The sequence below is a fragment of the Rhinatrema bivittatum genome, chromosome 15, assembly GCF_901001135.1.
Source record: "Rhinatrema bivittatum chromosome 15, aRhiBiv1.1, whole genome shotgun sequence".
Classification (NCBI taxonomy): Eukaryota; Metazoa; Chordata; class Amphibia; order Gymnophiona; family Rhinatrematidae; genus Rhinatrema; species Rhinatrema bivittatum.
In genome coordinates this window covers 53,548,414-53,564,502 of record NC_042629.1, presented here as the reverse complement: position 1 = coordinate 53,564,502, position 16,089 = coordinate 53,548,414, and the positions used below count along the sequence as shown (strand labels likewise).

Genomic DNA, 16,089 nt, shown 5'->3' with positions numbered 1-16,089 from the left:
AGAGCAGTCTCACTCCGGCGCAGTCACTCGACTTTTTGGGAGCTCATTTTGGCACCAAAGTGGGCACAGTCTCTCTGCTTGGATCGGGCTCAATCTCTCCCCTCTCAGGTTCAGTGCTTTCGGAACCTCCGACTTCCCACTGCTTGGGACTATCTCCAGGTGCTGGGCTCCACGGCCTCCACTATAGATGTAGTGCCTTGGGTGTTTCCCACATGCATCCCTTGCAAAGAGCATTACTCTCCCGTTGGAAGTCGGTGTTTCGGGAATTTCAGACTCTTCTGCTGCTATCATCTCTAGCCAAGGACAGCCTGACCTGGTGGCTCAACCTGGATCACTTGCTAAGAGTGGTGGACCTAGAGGTTCCACAGTGGGTGATCATTACGACAGACGCCAGCCTCGCCGGCTGGGGGGCTGTGTGCGGATGCCAATCGACTCAGGGGCAGTGGACGCCAGTTCATTCAGTGTGGCCCATCAACTATCTGGAGAAACGAGAGGTTCGTCTTGCGCTGAAGCGCTTTCTGCCTCTAGTCCAAGGCCGAGGAGTCCAAATCCTCTGACAACGCAATGACAGTGGTGTACATCAACCGTCAGACGAACAAGCTAATGCCATGGGCGGAACTCCATTTGTCCCATCTGGCGGCGTCTCACATTGCAGGCGTAGACAATGTTCAAGCGGACTTCTTAAGACGCCAACGCTTAGATCCCGAGGAGAGAGAGCTGTCCCAGGAAGCAGTGTCATTCCTCTTCACACGATGGGGGACTCCCCTTCTCGTACTGATGGCCACTCAAAGGAAAGCGAAGGCTCCACGCTTCTTCAGTCGCAGAAGAAGAAGGCGCAGAGGGTGTTGATGCCTTAGTCCTCCTGTGGCCGCGGGACCTCCTGCTCTACGTTTTTCCGCCTTGGCCCCTAGTGGGAAAGGGGCTCCGAAGAATAGAGTCACCAGGGGCCCATGATCCTGGTAGCTTCGGAATGGCCTCGATGGCCGTGGTTTGCAGACTTGGTCAACCCTAGCGGTGGATGGCCCGCTTTGACTGAGACATCTGCCAAACCTTCTCCGACAGGTCCCAGTATTTTTCGACCAGGAAGATCGTTTCTGTCTAGCGGCCTGGCTTTTGAGAGACACCGGCTGAAAAGAGGAGGGTACCCAGAGGCTGTTATCTCCACTCTTCTCAAGGCTAGGAAATCTTCCACCTCCATGTCCTATGTCCGGGTCTGGAAAGTTTTTGAGTCTTGGTGCCAGTCCACACAACTTTCTCCACGTCATGCGACTACCCCAGATTTTATCTTTCTTGCAGCGAGGTCTGGAGATGGGATTAGTCTACAATTCTCTTAGAGTACAGGTGGCAGCCCTTGGTGCCCTCCAACATCAGGATGGAACTACTCTTTCATTGCACCCTGACATAGTCCGGTCCTTAAAGGGAGTAAAGCATGTGAAGCCACCGATACGGAATTTAGGTCCTTCGTGGAGCTTGAATTTGGTCCTTCGAATTCTAGGCGGTCCACTATTTGAACCTCTGAAGAGAGCTACCCTCAAGGACCTCACTCTTAGGACAGTATTCCTGGTGTCTATCTGTTGCAGAATTTTGGAGTTTCAAGCCTTGTCATGTAGAGAGCCTTATCTATGCTTCACGGATTCAGGTGTATCCTTGTGTACAGTACCATCTTTTCTACCAAAGGTGGTCTCGTTCTTTCATTTGAATCAGTTGGTGGAGCTGCCGTCCTTCCAGGATGAGAATTCCAGAGAGCTTAGACGCCTCGATGTAAGTGCGTCCTCCGATGTCTGGAGGCTACCAATGCTTCCGTTTATCGGATCACCTCTTGTCCTCTGGAGTGGTCCACAGAAGGGAAACAAGGCTTCTAAAACCACCATTGCCTGTTGGCTAAAGGAAGCAATTTCTACGGTGTACGTTGGCGCTGGGCGTCCACCGCCAGATGGTATAAAGGCCCATTCTCTCTGAGCTCAAGCAGCCTCCTAGGCAGAAAGCCGAGCGGCCTCTCCGCAGGAGATTTGCAGAGCGGCTACCTGGAAGTCGTTGCACATATTCGCGCGTCACTATTGCTTGAATCTTCAGCCACCGATCCTGGGCTCCTTTGGGGCTCAGGTCATTCGAGCTGGGCTATCAGTGGCCCACCCTACTCAGGGAAGCTTTGGTACATCCCACGGTCTAGACTGATCCTGGTATGTACAGGGAGAAGAAAATTATTCCTTACCTGAAAATTTTCGTTCCTGTAGTACCATGGATCAGTCCAGACACCCACCCTACGGATTGTTGGGGGTTCTTTGGGATAATCTTTCAGCTTGACTGTAATTATTTCAGGATCGGTTTGGGACTGATTCAGAGTTCAGGTTGCAAGTTTTTTGCTTAGACTTGTTTACAGTTGATATTCAATTTTGTATTGATCCATGACATTCAATCTGTATTGATCCATCCAAGGTGTTTTTCCTTATTGCTTGGATATTCTTAATACTGAAGGTTTATAGAGGGCGCACCAGTTATGAGGGACCACCCTCTCAGTTTTCGCTCTGACTCCATCTGTTGGAAGGGGGACATAACCCACGATCTGGACTGATCCATGGTATTACAGGAACGAAAAATAGCAGGTAAGGAATAATTTTCTTTTCATGGGTGGTGGGAAAGGAGGAGTCTGGACAGGCTGCTGGGCATGGAAGGGTGGGAGAGAGACTCACGCTCTGGACACTACTATGCAAGGAGATGTGGGTGTTGCTGGATGGGGGAGAGGCGTATAGAGGCTGTTGGGCAGGGGGAGAAGGGAGATCGGGAATGCTGAGGAGGAAGGGGTTGAAAGGAGAGCATTGGGGTATGCTTGGAAATAAGGGGGAGGGGAGAGTCAAGCAGGGGAGAGAGAGAGCACTCAGGGAAGAGGATGGAGGGGGTCTGTCAGGAATGCTTGGCAGGGATGTGAGAGAGTGAGGGGCTGATTGAAGGAAGAAGTGAGTGATAATGGGGCATGCCGGGGGAGTGACGAGGTGCATGAGCTATAATTTGTCAGTTTTGGGAATGTGTATTTCTTCTATCTGTGCTTAGTGTAGGAGGAAATGTATTTCTGTTTCTAGTTTTCCAGTTTTGCACTGCATGCAGAGTGGCATTTTGGAGTTTCCATTTCAGTTTTGTCTGCATTTGTGATTTTCTGTTTTTTATTCTGCATTTGATGAAGGTTGTTCTGTGTATGTGACAGAGATGAGATATTTTACTGTTGTGTTTTCTCAATAGGAAATGCATTGGTGGTGCTCTGCTGTCTTTTCATAGGTAGGGCTATTTCTGTTTGAGTCCTCAATGTTAGTGCCACTATGGTATGGCAGGTTTGCTACACATGTGCTGAGTGGGTTTTTTTTCAGGTTTTATATTATTTTACAATGCGACTGATATAGAAGGCGTTTGTAGTGTTACTGAGATGATACCAGAATAAGAAAATCTTTTTTGTGTATTGGATTGTATGGGGAAATGTCCCGCACCTATGGGTGGGGGTGCCTGTGGAAGTAATGTATATGTTTTCATTTAACCCCGTGACAGTCATGTGTTCAGTGTGTCATGCATATGAGCATCATCTGTCAGGTGTACCCCGATAGCAAAAATGGTTGAGAACCACTGGTCTATAGGATCAGTTCTTGGAGTTACACTCTGGGATGCATTGGGCTCCAATATATTATGAATTAAGAATTGTTTGAGTGTCTGCAGAATATAGAAGCATTTCGTATAATCTTTTGTAACTTGATTTGTTTTCTTGCCAGCTGGTCCTAGACTCTCAGAAGCGTGTATTCTCCTGGGGATTTGGCGGGTATGGTCGCCTAGGCCATACCGAGCAGAAAGATGAGATGGTGCCACGACTAGTTAAACTATTTGATTTTCCTGGCCGTGGTGCTGTCCAGATTTACACAGGCTCTACCTGCTCCTTCGCCGTCAGCGAAACAGGTCAGTCCCACTTTTGGTACACTATACAGTAAATTACTGTAGAGTAAATACATGCAAATACAATTTAAAGTATTTTTGGAATCCATTTCTCTAAAATAGTAGCTTTTATTAGACCGATAGGAAACTGTCAGTAGTGTGGCAAGTTTTAGAATATTACTTTCAACCGTTTTTTGCAGTATGATAGCACATGTGGAAAGCTTGGATTTATCAGTAATTCTGTTCATCTCACCCCAGACTGAAAGGTACTATGAGACCCACCTACTTATAACTCCTTTCAAGAAGATGTCACTTCCTCTTCATCAAACCAGACCAGTCCAGGTGCATGCGTTTATGCTTCCCCACCTAAAGATGGAGACAGAGAACAACAGTTTCGCTGACAACACCCTTTCTAGGGTCCCATGCTGAGCCCAGCCTGTCTCTCTCTGGCAGATGGTAGATAAGCATTCCCATGTGGCAAGCTGAAGCTAGACCCAAGCCTGATTGAAAAATTGGGAAAAGCAGAGGCTGTTCCTGGGATGACAGACCTATAAGTTTGATCCGCCAGATAAACAAAGCCTTTTCAAGGGGTGGGGGGGGCCTTCCAGTGGATGTTGAGGTGAGCTTGAAGGAGGCTGGCTGATTGTGGGGCTTCTGTCCTGCATTCTGCAGCCTGACACACTTCCACCTCCCTCCTTCATTCTAGCTCTAGCCTCATCTCCCTTCTTATTTTTCCTGTTCTCCCCCACTTACTTAAACTTGATAAACTTTAAAAAAAAAAAAAAAAAAAAAAAGAGTTTTCTGAGAGAGCACAGGGAGAGTGACTGGCATAACAATGCCAGGCAGTTCCAGTGCAGTGGCAGTCAGCCATGGAGTAGCAGAGTAGATGAAATGGTGAGTATTGTTCCAAGGGTGGGTGAGGGGGAAGAAGTCAGGACTGCTCTAGAGCAGCGATGCCTGCAGTATGTGCATACTCCACTACACCATCACACAGGAATGACCATGTCTGCCATCAGTGCATTGGAGGAGAGGGGAGGGGCAGGATGAACTGTGGCTTGGGGTGAGTCCCCTGTGGTGCATTCCCGCCAGTGAGCTCTTGGCTGTGGTGGAAATGGCGGCCATCTTGAGAGCATGTGGTCCGTCAGAGACTGAGCCTCCTATGTTACTGCCAATGGCTGACAGTTTCTTCCGGTTCAGGGCCCTCTTAGGGATTTCTGATGGTGGCAGACAGTGTGTCCCCAGTGTTAGTCTTGGCCATTTCTCCATAGCTGTTGCAGCTTTAACAGTTGGCTTTTTCCATGGGGTCACAACCAGGACCTTCTGCAGGTACCTATTGTTTTCAGGGAGTGTCTGCTTCCTCCAGGTCTTCTGCAGTTGTTTATCCATGTCACCAGGTATTTTTTCCTTCAGGCAGAGATCTGGAGCTGAGTGTTCTGCTGTTTCCCCCAACTACCACCTCATTCCTCAGGGAGAGGGATACCTGCAGGCTCTGAGGATGGGGGGACAGATCTTCCAGTACATTTATCTAAAGGTCACAGTAAAGGAGGAAAGAGAGTATTCCTCCAGGCAGGAGGAAGTCTGTAATGATATGTTTGTCTAGAAAGGCGGAACTCCCTTCCTTGATTGTTCAATCCTTGTGGATTTTGAAAGTTTTGGACATGAAAAAGGTAGAAGAAGATGAGTCAGAGGAAGTTCCCTTAAATTTTCTGATGAGCATGCCGAGAATCCAAAATTAGAGGGGGAACCCATTCCGAGGGCTGCAGGAAACCTTCAAAGTCCTTTCCATTACACAGGGCTATTAGAGACATGATTACTGTGGAATGTGAAGTCTCTTGCATTGGTCTGAAGGTAGGAAAAGCAATGTGAAGCTTTCTTGTTCTTGTGTGTACCTCAGAGCAGTCCAGACAAGTGGGTTTTGCATCCCTACCAGATAGAGGCAGAGAACAAAACTTTGAGGTACTGCTACATAACCAAGAGTGCGACCTACAGTCTCCCAGTATTTCTCTGTCTCCAGCAGATGGTAGAGATGCAAACCTGCAGTCTGGAGTTTTTATTTTTAAGACAGTTTAGGAAGACAGAAGATTTCTGGAAGGCTCCCCAAGGTGTTATGTTCCTTCATGGGCCATCCTTTGGGTCGAGCGGTGGGTGGGGGGTGGGGGGTTGGTAATCCCTGTGCTAGCTCAGCCCTTGGTGGTCAGGGGGAGGTTGAAAGCCGGGGGTTCCTGGTTCCCTCACTCCTTCTGAGTACTCATCTCCAGCGCTTGCTCTCCCTGACGTCCAAAAGTTAGGGAAGTATTCTTTTCCCCTTTGGTTTTTTTGCCTTTTTGTCTGTGGAGGCTTGAGCCTTTAAGAAAAAAAAAAAGAAGGTTCAATTACAGAGGCAACAGGAGCGCCGGCAGAGTTGGAACTGTGCTGAGAGGCCTTTCTGCCAGGAAGCAGGGCTGGTGAGTGCGGGCTGAAATCTTCTGATTGGTGAGCCGGTGGCGCGTTCGGGATCAGGGATGCACCACTGATGGGGTGTTTTTCGCGGCAGGGGCTATTTTTAGTCCGACCGCGTTTTGGCCCAATGCCCGCTCAGTGCAGTGTGGGAAAAGTGTTCTTAACATAGGAAAAAATGTACAAGATTACCTGCAATTGAGAGGATTGTTGTCAGCAAGCTCCCCTCAGGTGTGGGGCTATCTTAGGGTCTTTGAAAGCAACCCTGAAAGTGGCCCCCTGTGCGAAGACCACACAAGAGATCTTTTTAGAGCTCCCTTTATATTGATGTGGTCCCCGGTGTCTCAGAATTTCAAAGTGAGCTTCCATATTCTGCGACTGGTCAGAAAGAATTGTTGTGGCTTGACAGGGTCAAACAGAGGAAAGGCCTGAATTAAAAGATACAAACTTGGATAGTTGTGACAATGAATGTAAACCTTAGGGGGGACTCATTGTTGCAATCAGGTGGTGCTTGGCCTATGGCCAAAACAGGGAGTGAGTTGGTCCATACATAGGCTGGAAACTTTTGCCTAGCTCTTTTGGCCTTTCTCCCACTGATTTGGGAAGCAGCGTTCAGTGTTTTCTCTGAGGACAAGCAGGATGGTAATCTGCACACATGGGTGACATCATCAGATGGAGCCCTGATGCGGGATACTTACGTCAAAGTTTCTAGAACTTTGACTAGGCATACTGAGCATACCCAGCATGCCCTATACCATGCGTCCATGCAGGGTCCCTCTTCAGTCTCTTCTTTTCCACGGAGCTGTAAGCCTCGCAATCTGATTGAACTCACTTTGGCTGTTTCTGGCCTAGTGGAAAACATTTTTTCATTGTGGTTTTTCACTGTTTTTGGTATCGTTCCATCGCTGGGTCCCTCTCTGTGCCTCCCCGTAGTGTCCTAGTCAGGGTTTGGGGTGTTTCTGGTAAGTTCCCTTTTGCAGTTGATTCCCCCTGCGGCAGCAGTGCCCCGGTGCCCGCTGGCCATCAATGGCCGCCGCCATCATTTAATTTCTATGGCCCCTTTTCTTTCATTCTGTCATGGCCACGTCTGGTTTTCGGAGGTGCCCGAGGGCCATGTCCATTACTGATCCTCATGAGCTATGTGTCCTCTGCCTGGGGGTGTCACATGATGTCCAGGGTTGTCGCTTATGCACCCAAATGACCCTCAAAGGGACGTCTGCTTCGACTCAACAAGATGGATCAGCTCTTTTGGGTTGAGGAAGTCTGAACCTTTGACATGTGTATCTGTACCATCAGCATTGATGGACCTTGGAGCCGCAGTAATGGACACTGCGTCATCGACATCAGCGGGACCGTCGGTAGAAAGGGATGCCAGAGGCAGACTGTTTTCTATCTCCTCTGGGCCAAGGATGTCGAGATCATCGTATTCGGCCTCAGCACCGGGAAAAGACCAGGCTGAGCATCGAGGGAAGCCTAAGCAGCATTGGCCCCAGTCCCTGTCAATGCATGGTGCCGGGTGTGGGAATGCACTGGCTTTTGCTGGGATGCCCCCATAGCTACCCAGCAGCGAGGAGGGCCCATCTGCTATCAGTGCAAAGGGTCCGCGACTGTTTCCACCCGTCCTGGTGCCAGTCACTGATCCACCTCGTGGGTCCGAAGAAGATCTGGCCACCCCTCCTTCCTCCCAGTCGGTGTTGGCTTTGGCAACGTTTGAGGAGGACCGTTGAGTCCAGCTGGCATTGGATCAGGCATTGCAGGGCATTGGGCCTGTGGCACCGAAGGCACCAGAGCCAGTGCTGCCTGTTATCCTACCGCTGCTGGAGAAGCTTAATGTGCTCTTGGGAGGAAGGTGTTCCAAGTCGCCATGCTTATTGCCCCTATTGCTGCCTACCCACTCTACATAAGCCACTACTTGTGGGATATCTGGAAGCAGGTGCAGGAGATGGCTGAGCAGCTTCCTCAACAGCAGCAAGACACCCTCATGTCGCTGATGCACAAGGGCCTGGAGTGCGGAAAACACTAGGTCCGTGCTATCCTCAGAGAACACCTGTTACAGGTAAGCAACTCTATTTTAGTCCCTTCCCCTTCTTCAAGCCTTCTCTTCCCAGAAGGGAAAGAGGGTAAGAGAAAAGGCAAAATGCTGTTCTGATGATTGTTCAGTTGTTTAGCTTTGACAAAGATATACTGACAGGGTTTACTGCTCAAAAAGATCATCTATTGTAAGTAATGTAACTGAAAATTTGTAGTTCTCTGTATCTGCTTGCTGGCAGGAAAGCAAAACTTATTTGTCTGGACTGGTAGGGTGGGATTTGAGGAAAGGAAATTATCAGGCAAGATAAAAGTTCTCCTTTTGAGACTTACAAGGTAGTTAACTATCAGATGCTTGATTTAATGAAGGTTCAGTCATTTGGAGATATGGCTACCATTCAAGGCAGCACAAGTAGATGGCCTTAGGGACAGATATTAAGGCAATCACCTGGAAGGCTGCATACTATAATTATACTATTGCATTGACAAGTAGGCACCTGCAGATGTGGCTTTTGGAAGCCTAGCTATCCAGACGGCAGGAGAGAGTAGTTGTGGCACTGTACATATCTTGTACAGTGTGGTATGAAATTAGCTGATAGGAGTTATCTGTTAACCCTTCTTTAGCAACTGAAAATCTATTTAAAGAAGACATAAATGAGTGGTTTGACTGAATGACTCTTCTGATCCATTTTTATAGGTGGTCTGTTTTTCTGGGGAGCTACAAACACATCACGTGATTCAACCATGTACCCCAAAGCAGTGCAGGATCTGTGTGGCTGGAAGATTCGTAGTTTGGCCTGTGGGTAAGTGGCTCTCCCCAGATCCTGCCATCCCTGATTTTTTTTTTTTTTTTTTAATTAATGGGGAAAGAATACTTCCTATGTTAAACTGCACTGCACAGCTAAGGGTTCTCACTCCCTGAGCTACTTAATGCTGGGAACATCATTGTAGCTTTCTGGATCTTGTTGCTAGTTAATGTTTTATATGACAAGAGGTGAAAACTGAGGTGCTAAAGGATGTGACAGAAAAAAAAAAAAATAAAAAATATATATATATATATATATATATATATATATATATATATATTTTTTTTTTTTTTTTTTTTTTTTTCTTTCTAACCAGCTGGAGGAAAGGGAGATGCACATACACCCACAGATACTCCATCATGTCATTCATAGCAACATAGTAGATAATATTAGGTAAAAAAACATTTACTCTTCCTGAGTATACCCAGATCAGTCCAGAAAAGTGGGTTATATATCCCTATCAGCAGATGGAATCAGAGATCAAAACTTTGGGCACTGCTATATATACAAAAGTGCCACCTGCAGTCCCTCAGTATTTCTCTGACTCCAGCAGTTGGTAGTTGTGCACTCCTGCAGTCTTAGTTTATCAGTTAGTTTAGGGAGATAGGAATTTTCTTTTTTATTTTCCTTTCTACGGCTGCTTCCTGAGGTGTTAGACACCTTCGTGGCCATCCTCATCGGAAGCCAGGGGGGTTGGACACCCTTGACTTGGGTCTCGCCCATTCCAGTTCGGTGGTTGGAGGCCAGGGGCTCCTGGCTACCCACCTCTGAAGCTGCTCCCTCAACTCCAGGCTTGAGAGCTTGTAAGTTTAAAAAAAAAAAAAAAATCAAATCAGTTAAAGTTTCTTAGTGGAAACAAAAAAAAAAATAAAGAGCAGACTTGCCTCCAGGCATCGCTGAATCTGAAGTAAGGAGTCAGGGGCCTTCTCCTGCAGCCGGGGATGTGTGTGAGGTGTCTTCCCCCCCGTATTTACCTCCGCTCCCGGGGCTCCGGGCTGTCTGGTGAGGAAGGGGGTGTTGTTTATCGGCAGCTGCGGCCCTTGCTCTACTCGGCCCCGTCGCAGTCAGTGAAATTTCGGGCCTGCCAGCAAAAGGTTTCCCGCACCGCCGAAGCACACGCTTTGATCGGAGCCGGCCTGCCCCTGCATTTTTTGATTGCGTGGCAGTGCGGACTTAGAGATGGCACCTCGGAACAAATCGGCACCCTGCTGTGCCTGTGGAGCACGCGGTCAGCCTCTTAATTAATTTTATCTTTGCCCTGACTGTTCTCGGGCTGGGAGGGCTTGTCAGGAATCACTCCCCCTCCTGTGGGGGAGGGGAATGAGGCGCGGACCGAATCGCAGGGAGGGGAATGCCCCTCCCTTATTAGTCCCCATGGGGGAGGATCCTCAATTGGGGATGGGCTGTGTGGAACCAGATGCCTTTACTGGGGAAGAGGATGAGCCGGAAGGTTTTTCTCCACAATTTATTCTTCTTATGCACCAAGCCTTCCTGGCTAGGAGGCAGGCGGTGCACAGGAGACCCGGACAATCGTTGGATATATCAGAGCCGTCTCCGAAGAGGGGGAAGTCCGTGGATACCCAGCAGCCCTTGGTGCAACAGCCTCACCCTGTGGAGAGCTCTCCCAGGGGACCTCAAGGGCCGAACCTGATCTCGGGACGGCGCCGGATCCAGATACTGCACCAGATACTGATCCAGATGCGGATCCGGACCCGACCCCGGATTTGGGAGATATCCCATACGATGACCCAGATGGGGACGACCCTCCGTCTGCACAGGATGATGACCCCAGCGTGGTGCACCTGTTCAAGTGCGATGAGCTACGCCCCCTTAAATCCATGGGTTTTGGACGTGTTGGAGCTTAAAGTTTCTCAAGAGGAATCTGATAATGAGGGGGTTAATCCGGTGCTAGATGGTATTCGGGGACTAACTTCTTCCTTCCCTTTGCCCAAAAAGGGTCCGCAAGCTAGTAACTCACGAGTGGGACGTCCCGGATGCGGGGCTCAAAGTTGGCAGAGCTATGGCCAAACTTTATCCTCTATCGTCAGATGTTTTGGACCTCCTCAAGATTTCGAAAGTGGATGCGGCAGTTTCGGCAGTTACGAAGAAGACTACCATTCTGGTGACTGGCGCCGCAGCCTTGAAGGACATGCAGGACTGCAAACTGGAGATCCAGTTGAAGCGGGTCTTTGAGATGGCCACCCTGGGCCTTAGAGTGGCGGTCTGCGCCAGCCTTATGCAAAGGGCTTGTCTTTTCTGGGTGCAGGATGTAGCACCCGGCTCGGGGGCTGCCGGTAGTGGTCTGTTGCAGACTGCTCGCTTGGAAGCGGGCATTGCATATGTGACAGACGCGCTGTATGATCTGGTCCGCACGTCAGCGCGTAGCATGGTGTCCGTAGTATCGGCGCTTAGACTCCTTTGGTTGCGGAACTGGGCGGCGGATTTGTCCTTAAAATCCCAACTCTGTAACCTTCCTTTTAAGGGCAAGCTTCTATTCGGGGAGGAACTTGACCAATTGGTAAAACTGCTTGGGGAGTCTAAAGGCAATCGCCTACTGGAGAGGTGATCCTCGAAGAAGGTGTTTCCTCCTCGGCCCCGTTAACAGGATACGCGCCGTTTTCGAACTGGCAGATACGCTTCCTCTTCTTCTGGATCTAAACAGACTCCGGGATGCCAGCAGTCCTTTCGCGGGGGTTGTTGCCCCGGGCGGGACACGGGAAATTTCAGAATAGGAGGCGGCAAACCCTCCCAATGAAGCCACAAGCACCCATTCCGTCGTCGAAGCTGTCGGAGGCAGATTATCCAACTTTTACATGGAATGGGAAAGGATCACCGGGTCTTGGAAGTGATCAGAGATGGCTACGCCTTGGAATTCTCCCATCCAGTTCGAGAGGCCTTCGTGGAATCTCACGTGTCCTCCCGCAGCAAGCGTGAAGCAGTTCAGGACACTCTGCAACGCCTACTCGAGCTGCAGGCCATTGTCCCAGTTCCGGAGTCTGAGCGGAGCTGGGGCAGGTTCTCGATATACTTTGTGGTTCCCAAGAAGGAGGGCACCTTTCGTCCCATCCTCTATCTACAGAAGGTGAATCGGAGTCTCCGGGTCCCTTGGTTTCGAATGGAAACCCTGCGGACGGTTATGGCGGCTGTTTGGAAAGGGGAGTTCCTAGTGTCCTTGGATCTCACGGAAGCGTACCTTCACATTCCGATCCGGTTGAGCCATTAGCGCTACCTGCCCTTCAAAGTGTTGGGTCAACATTTCCAGTTTCGTGCTCTTCCCTTCGGACTCACTACAGCGCCTCGTACATTTACCAAAGTCATGGTGATGGTGGCAGCCTTCCTCTGGCCGGAGGGTATTTTAGTCCACCCGTACCTGGACGACTGGTTGATCCGGGCAAAGTCTCGGGAAGACTGCGAGAGGTCGGTCTGTAGAGTGCGACTCAGGTTGCAGTCGCTTGGCTGGATAATAAATGTGCAAAAGAGTCACTTGAAGAACACCCAAAGGCTTGTTTATTTGAGAGCGCTGTTCGAAACCTTTCAGGGCAAGGTGTTTCTGGCTGCGGATAGAATGACGAAGTTGCAGGACCAGATCTGCACCTTACTTCAGAGGAAGAACCCCACAGTGTGGCATCATTTACAAGTCCTGGGATCAATGGCCTCCACCTTGGATGTGGTCCCGTGGGCGTTTGCTCACTTACGACCGTTGCAGCGAGCACTATTGTCACGGTGGAGTCCTGTGTCTGACAATTCCACTTGCCCATGCCACTGCTTCCAGAGTCAGTCTTTCATGGTGGCTATCTCCCGACAGTTTGGGTCAGGGAGTGGATCTGGACCCTCCAAATTGGGTAGTAGTTTCCACCGACGCCAGTCTCTTCGGTTGGGGAGCAGTCTGTGCAGGCAGAGCCGCACAGGGGCTTTGGTCACCGACGGAAGGATCCTGGTCCATCAATCTGCTCGAGACGTGAGCAGTTCGCCTGGCCCTCCAGGCATTCCTACCCTTGATCGAAAACAGGATGGTGTGGGTATTATCCGACAATGCGAAGACGGTGGCTTACGTCAACCGTCAAGGAGGAACAAGAAGTCCCGCAGTGGCGCTTGAAGCGCACCTCTTGTTCGCCTGGGCAGAGTGTCATCTCCGAGGGATTGCCGCTTCACATGTCGCTGGAGTGGAGAATGTTCAAGCGGACTTTCTCAGCAGGCAGCAACTCGACCCAGGTGAGTGGGAGTTGTCGGCCGAAGCCTGGAACCTCATTTGTGCCAGGTGGGGCGTGCCACGATTGGATCTCTTGGCGACTCGGGCCAATGCAAAGACCGAACGATTCTTCATTCGGCACCAGGAGCAGGGCTCGGTCGGACTCGATGCGCTGGTGTGCCCCTGGCCCACGGGAATTCTTTTGTACACCTTCCCTCCCTGGCCCCTCATCTGTCGCCTCCTCCGTCGAATAGAGCTCCATCCCGGCAAGGTAGCGCTGATGGCTCTGGAGTGGCTGCGTCGCCCATGGTTCGCTGATCTGGTTCGCATGGCTCTGGAAGGACCCCTGCAACTTGCCCACATTCTGAGGCTGCTTCGACAAGGACCCATATTTTCGTATCTGGAGGATTGCTTCTCTCTCGTGGCTTGGCTTTTGAGAGGAGACGTTTACGTTTGAAGGGATATTCCTAACAAGTCATCTCCACCTTGCTTCAAGCGCGACGTCCGTTTACTTCCATGGCGTACGTTAGGGTTTGGAAGCTTTTTGAGACTTGATGTCTCCAGCGCTCCTACGATCCATTGGCCGTAGATGTTCCCGTGGTATTGGACTTCTTGCAGCAGGGGCTGGCTAAGGGGTTGTCCTTCAATTCCCTCCAGGTCCAGGTGGCGGCCTTGAGAGCCCTTCGAGGCAAGTTTCAGGGCTCCTCGTTGGCGGTTCACCTGGATATTGCTTGGTTCTTCAAAGGGGTCAAGCATTTGCGTCCTCTAGTGCGCCCGGTATGTCTGGATTGGAGTTTGAATTTGGTACTTCGTGTGCTTTGTGGAGCCCCCTTTGAACCTCTTCGTCAAGCTTCCATTAAGGATCTGACTTTTTAAAGGGAGTTTTCTTGGTGGCCATTTGTTTGGTGCGACGAATTTCAGAATTGCAAGCATTATCGTGTCGCGATCCCTTTCTTCGGATTTATGATGATAGGGTATCGTTGCGCACGGTGCCGTCCTTTGTCCTCAAGGTGGTCTCTTCCTTCCATGTTAATCAGACAGTGGAATTTCAAGGGTTCCCACAGTGGTCCCGGGATTCAGCTTCTGAGAGAGATCTTCATCTTTTGGATGTTCGGCGGATTTTATTGTGCTATCTGGAGGCTACCTATGACTTCTGCCGTTCAGATCATCTCTTCATTCTATTTGGTGGACCGAAGAGAGAGGACAAGGCATCGAAGGCAACCATTTCCCGCTGGATTAAAGAAGCTATTTGTTCGTCCTATATAGCCCGAGGGCGTCAACTGCCAGTTGGGCTGCATGCTCATTCCACCAGGCACAGTCTACTTCCTGGGCTGAATGTCAGCTGCTGTCGCCCCAGGAGATTTGCAGAGCAGCAGTGTGGTCTTCTCTTCACACTTTCACTAAGCATTATCGGTTGGATGTTCATGCTTCTGAACATTCGTCCTTTGATGAGAGTGTCCTGCGCGCGGGTCTTTCGGCTTCCCGCCCAGTGTAGGGTGGCTTGGGTACATCCCACTTTTCTGGACTGATCTGGGTATGCTCAGGAAATGAAAATTGGTTCTTACCTGCTAATATTTGTTCCTGTAATACTACAGATCAGTACAGAGGCCCACCCCTTACTTCAGAATCCAAAAGACTGCCGTTTGCTAAGTTGTTTCCTATTCGTTCATGAGCTCCGTTTTGCAGACCTATTTGAAGGAGCAGTTTCACGGGTGGTGTTTATGATTTATTGGTTTTTGGGGGCAAATGAGTTATGAGTTTGGTTGGGTTTCAACCCCCTCTTTGCCCATTCGTTTGTAGTGTGAGCTTGGGTACAGGCCAATACTGAGGGACTGCAGGTGGCACTCTTGTGTATATATAGCAGTGCCCAAAGTTTTGATCTGACTCCATCTGCTGGTAGGGATACACAACCCACTTTTCTGGACTGATCTGTGGTATTAAAGGAACGGAAATTAGCAGGTAAGAACCAATTTTCATTTCTCTACATTGCAAAGTCAAACACGAAAGCTTATAAGATCTCACTTTGTCATTTTCCTCATTTGTACTATACTGCCTTAGGTAGATGAACATATATAAATTCACTTCTATTACCTCTTCCTTCTCATATTGAACTGCCAAGCTTTGTAATAATCTAAGTAGCCACTAGTACTATTGTGGCTGTTGCCCAAACTTCAGTCTCCTAAATCTATCTTATCTGGACAGTACCCTGCAATCACCAAAATGCTGCATTAAGCTAGCCAGTCTCTGGGGAGTTCTAGTTTTATTTGAATTATTTCAAATTTATCAACAATGAGCACACATCATATTATATTTCTATTTATAGCAGTCATGATTTCAGTTACGGCGCATTATTGTTGATGCAACACAATCTGATTATTTTTAGTTCTATATAGCTTCCCAGACAGACCTGGCTGCCCCCCTGATTTTGTAGCCTGCTAGATCTTCCCACCTACTGCCCTGCTGATACCAACCCCCATGGTGGTGGTACTAGGTACTAATGGAAATGGTAAACAATTTTCAGATGCAGGCATTCAGTACTGCAGAGCAAGCGGGGGAGGCGGGGCCCCCAAAGCGTGCCTTGAACAATCTTGAAGGGGGTCACTGGCTGCCCAATTAGAAAAGAAAAAAAATGGCTATGCTCTTGGTGCCGTGGAGGCACTGCAAGCTCAGGAGGGAGAGAGTTGCCAGAACGTAGTGATAATCATTGTAAGCATGTCACGG

General features: G+C 49.4%; 1 protein-coding gene across 5 annotated transcripts in view; it reads left to right on the top strand.

Moving 5' to 3' along the window:
* RCC2 (regulator of chromosome condensation 2) overlaps positions 1–16,089 on the top strand; it is a 96,139-nt gene that overhangs the window by 70,784 nt on the left and 9,266 nt on the right. For all 5 annotated transcript variants that reach the window (XM_029578580.1, XM_029578583.1, XM_029578579.1 and 2 more), the window contains exons 9-10: positions 3,753–3,933; positions 9,071–9,176. In XM_029578580.1, coding sequence (XP_029434440.1) covers positions 3,753–3,933; positions 9,071–9,176 — 287 coding nt within the window. The remainder of the gene's footprint in view (positions 1–3,752; positions 3,934–9,070; positions 9,177–16,089) is intronic.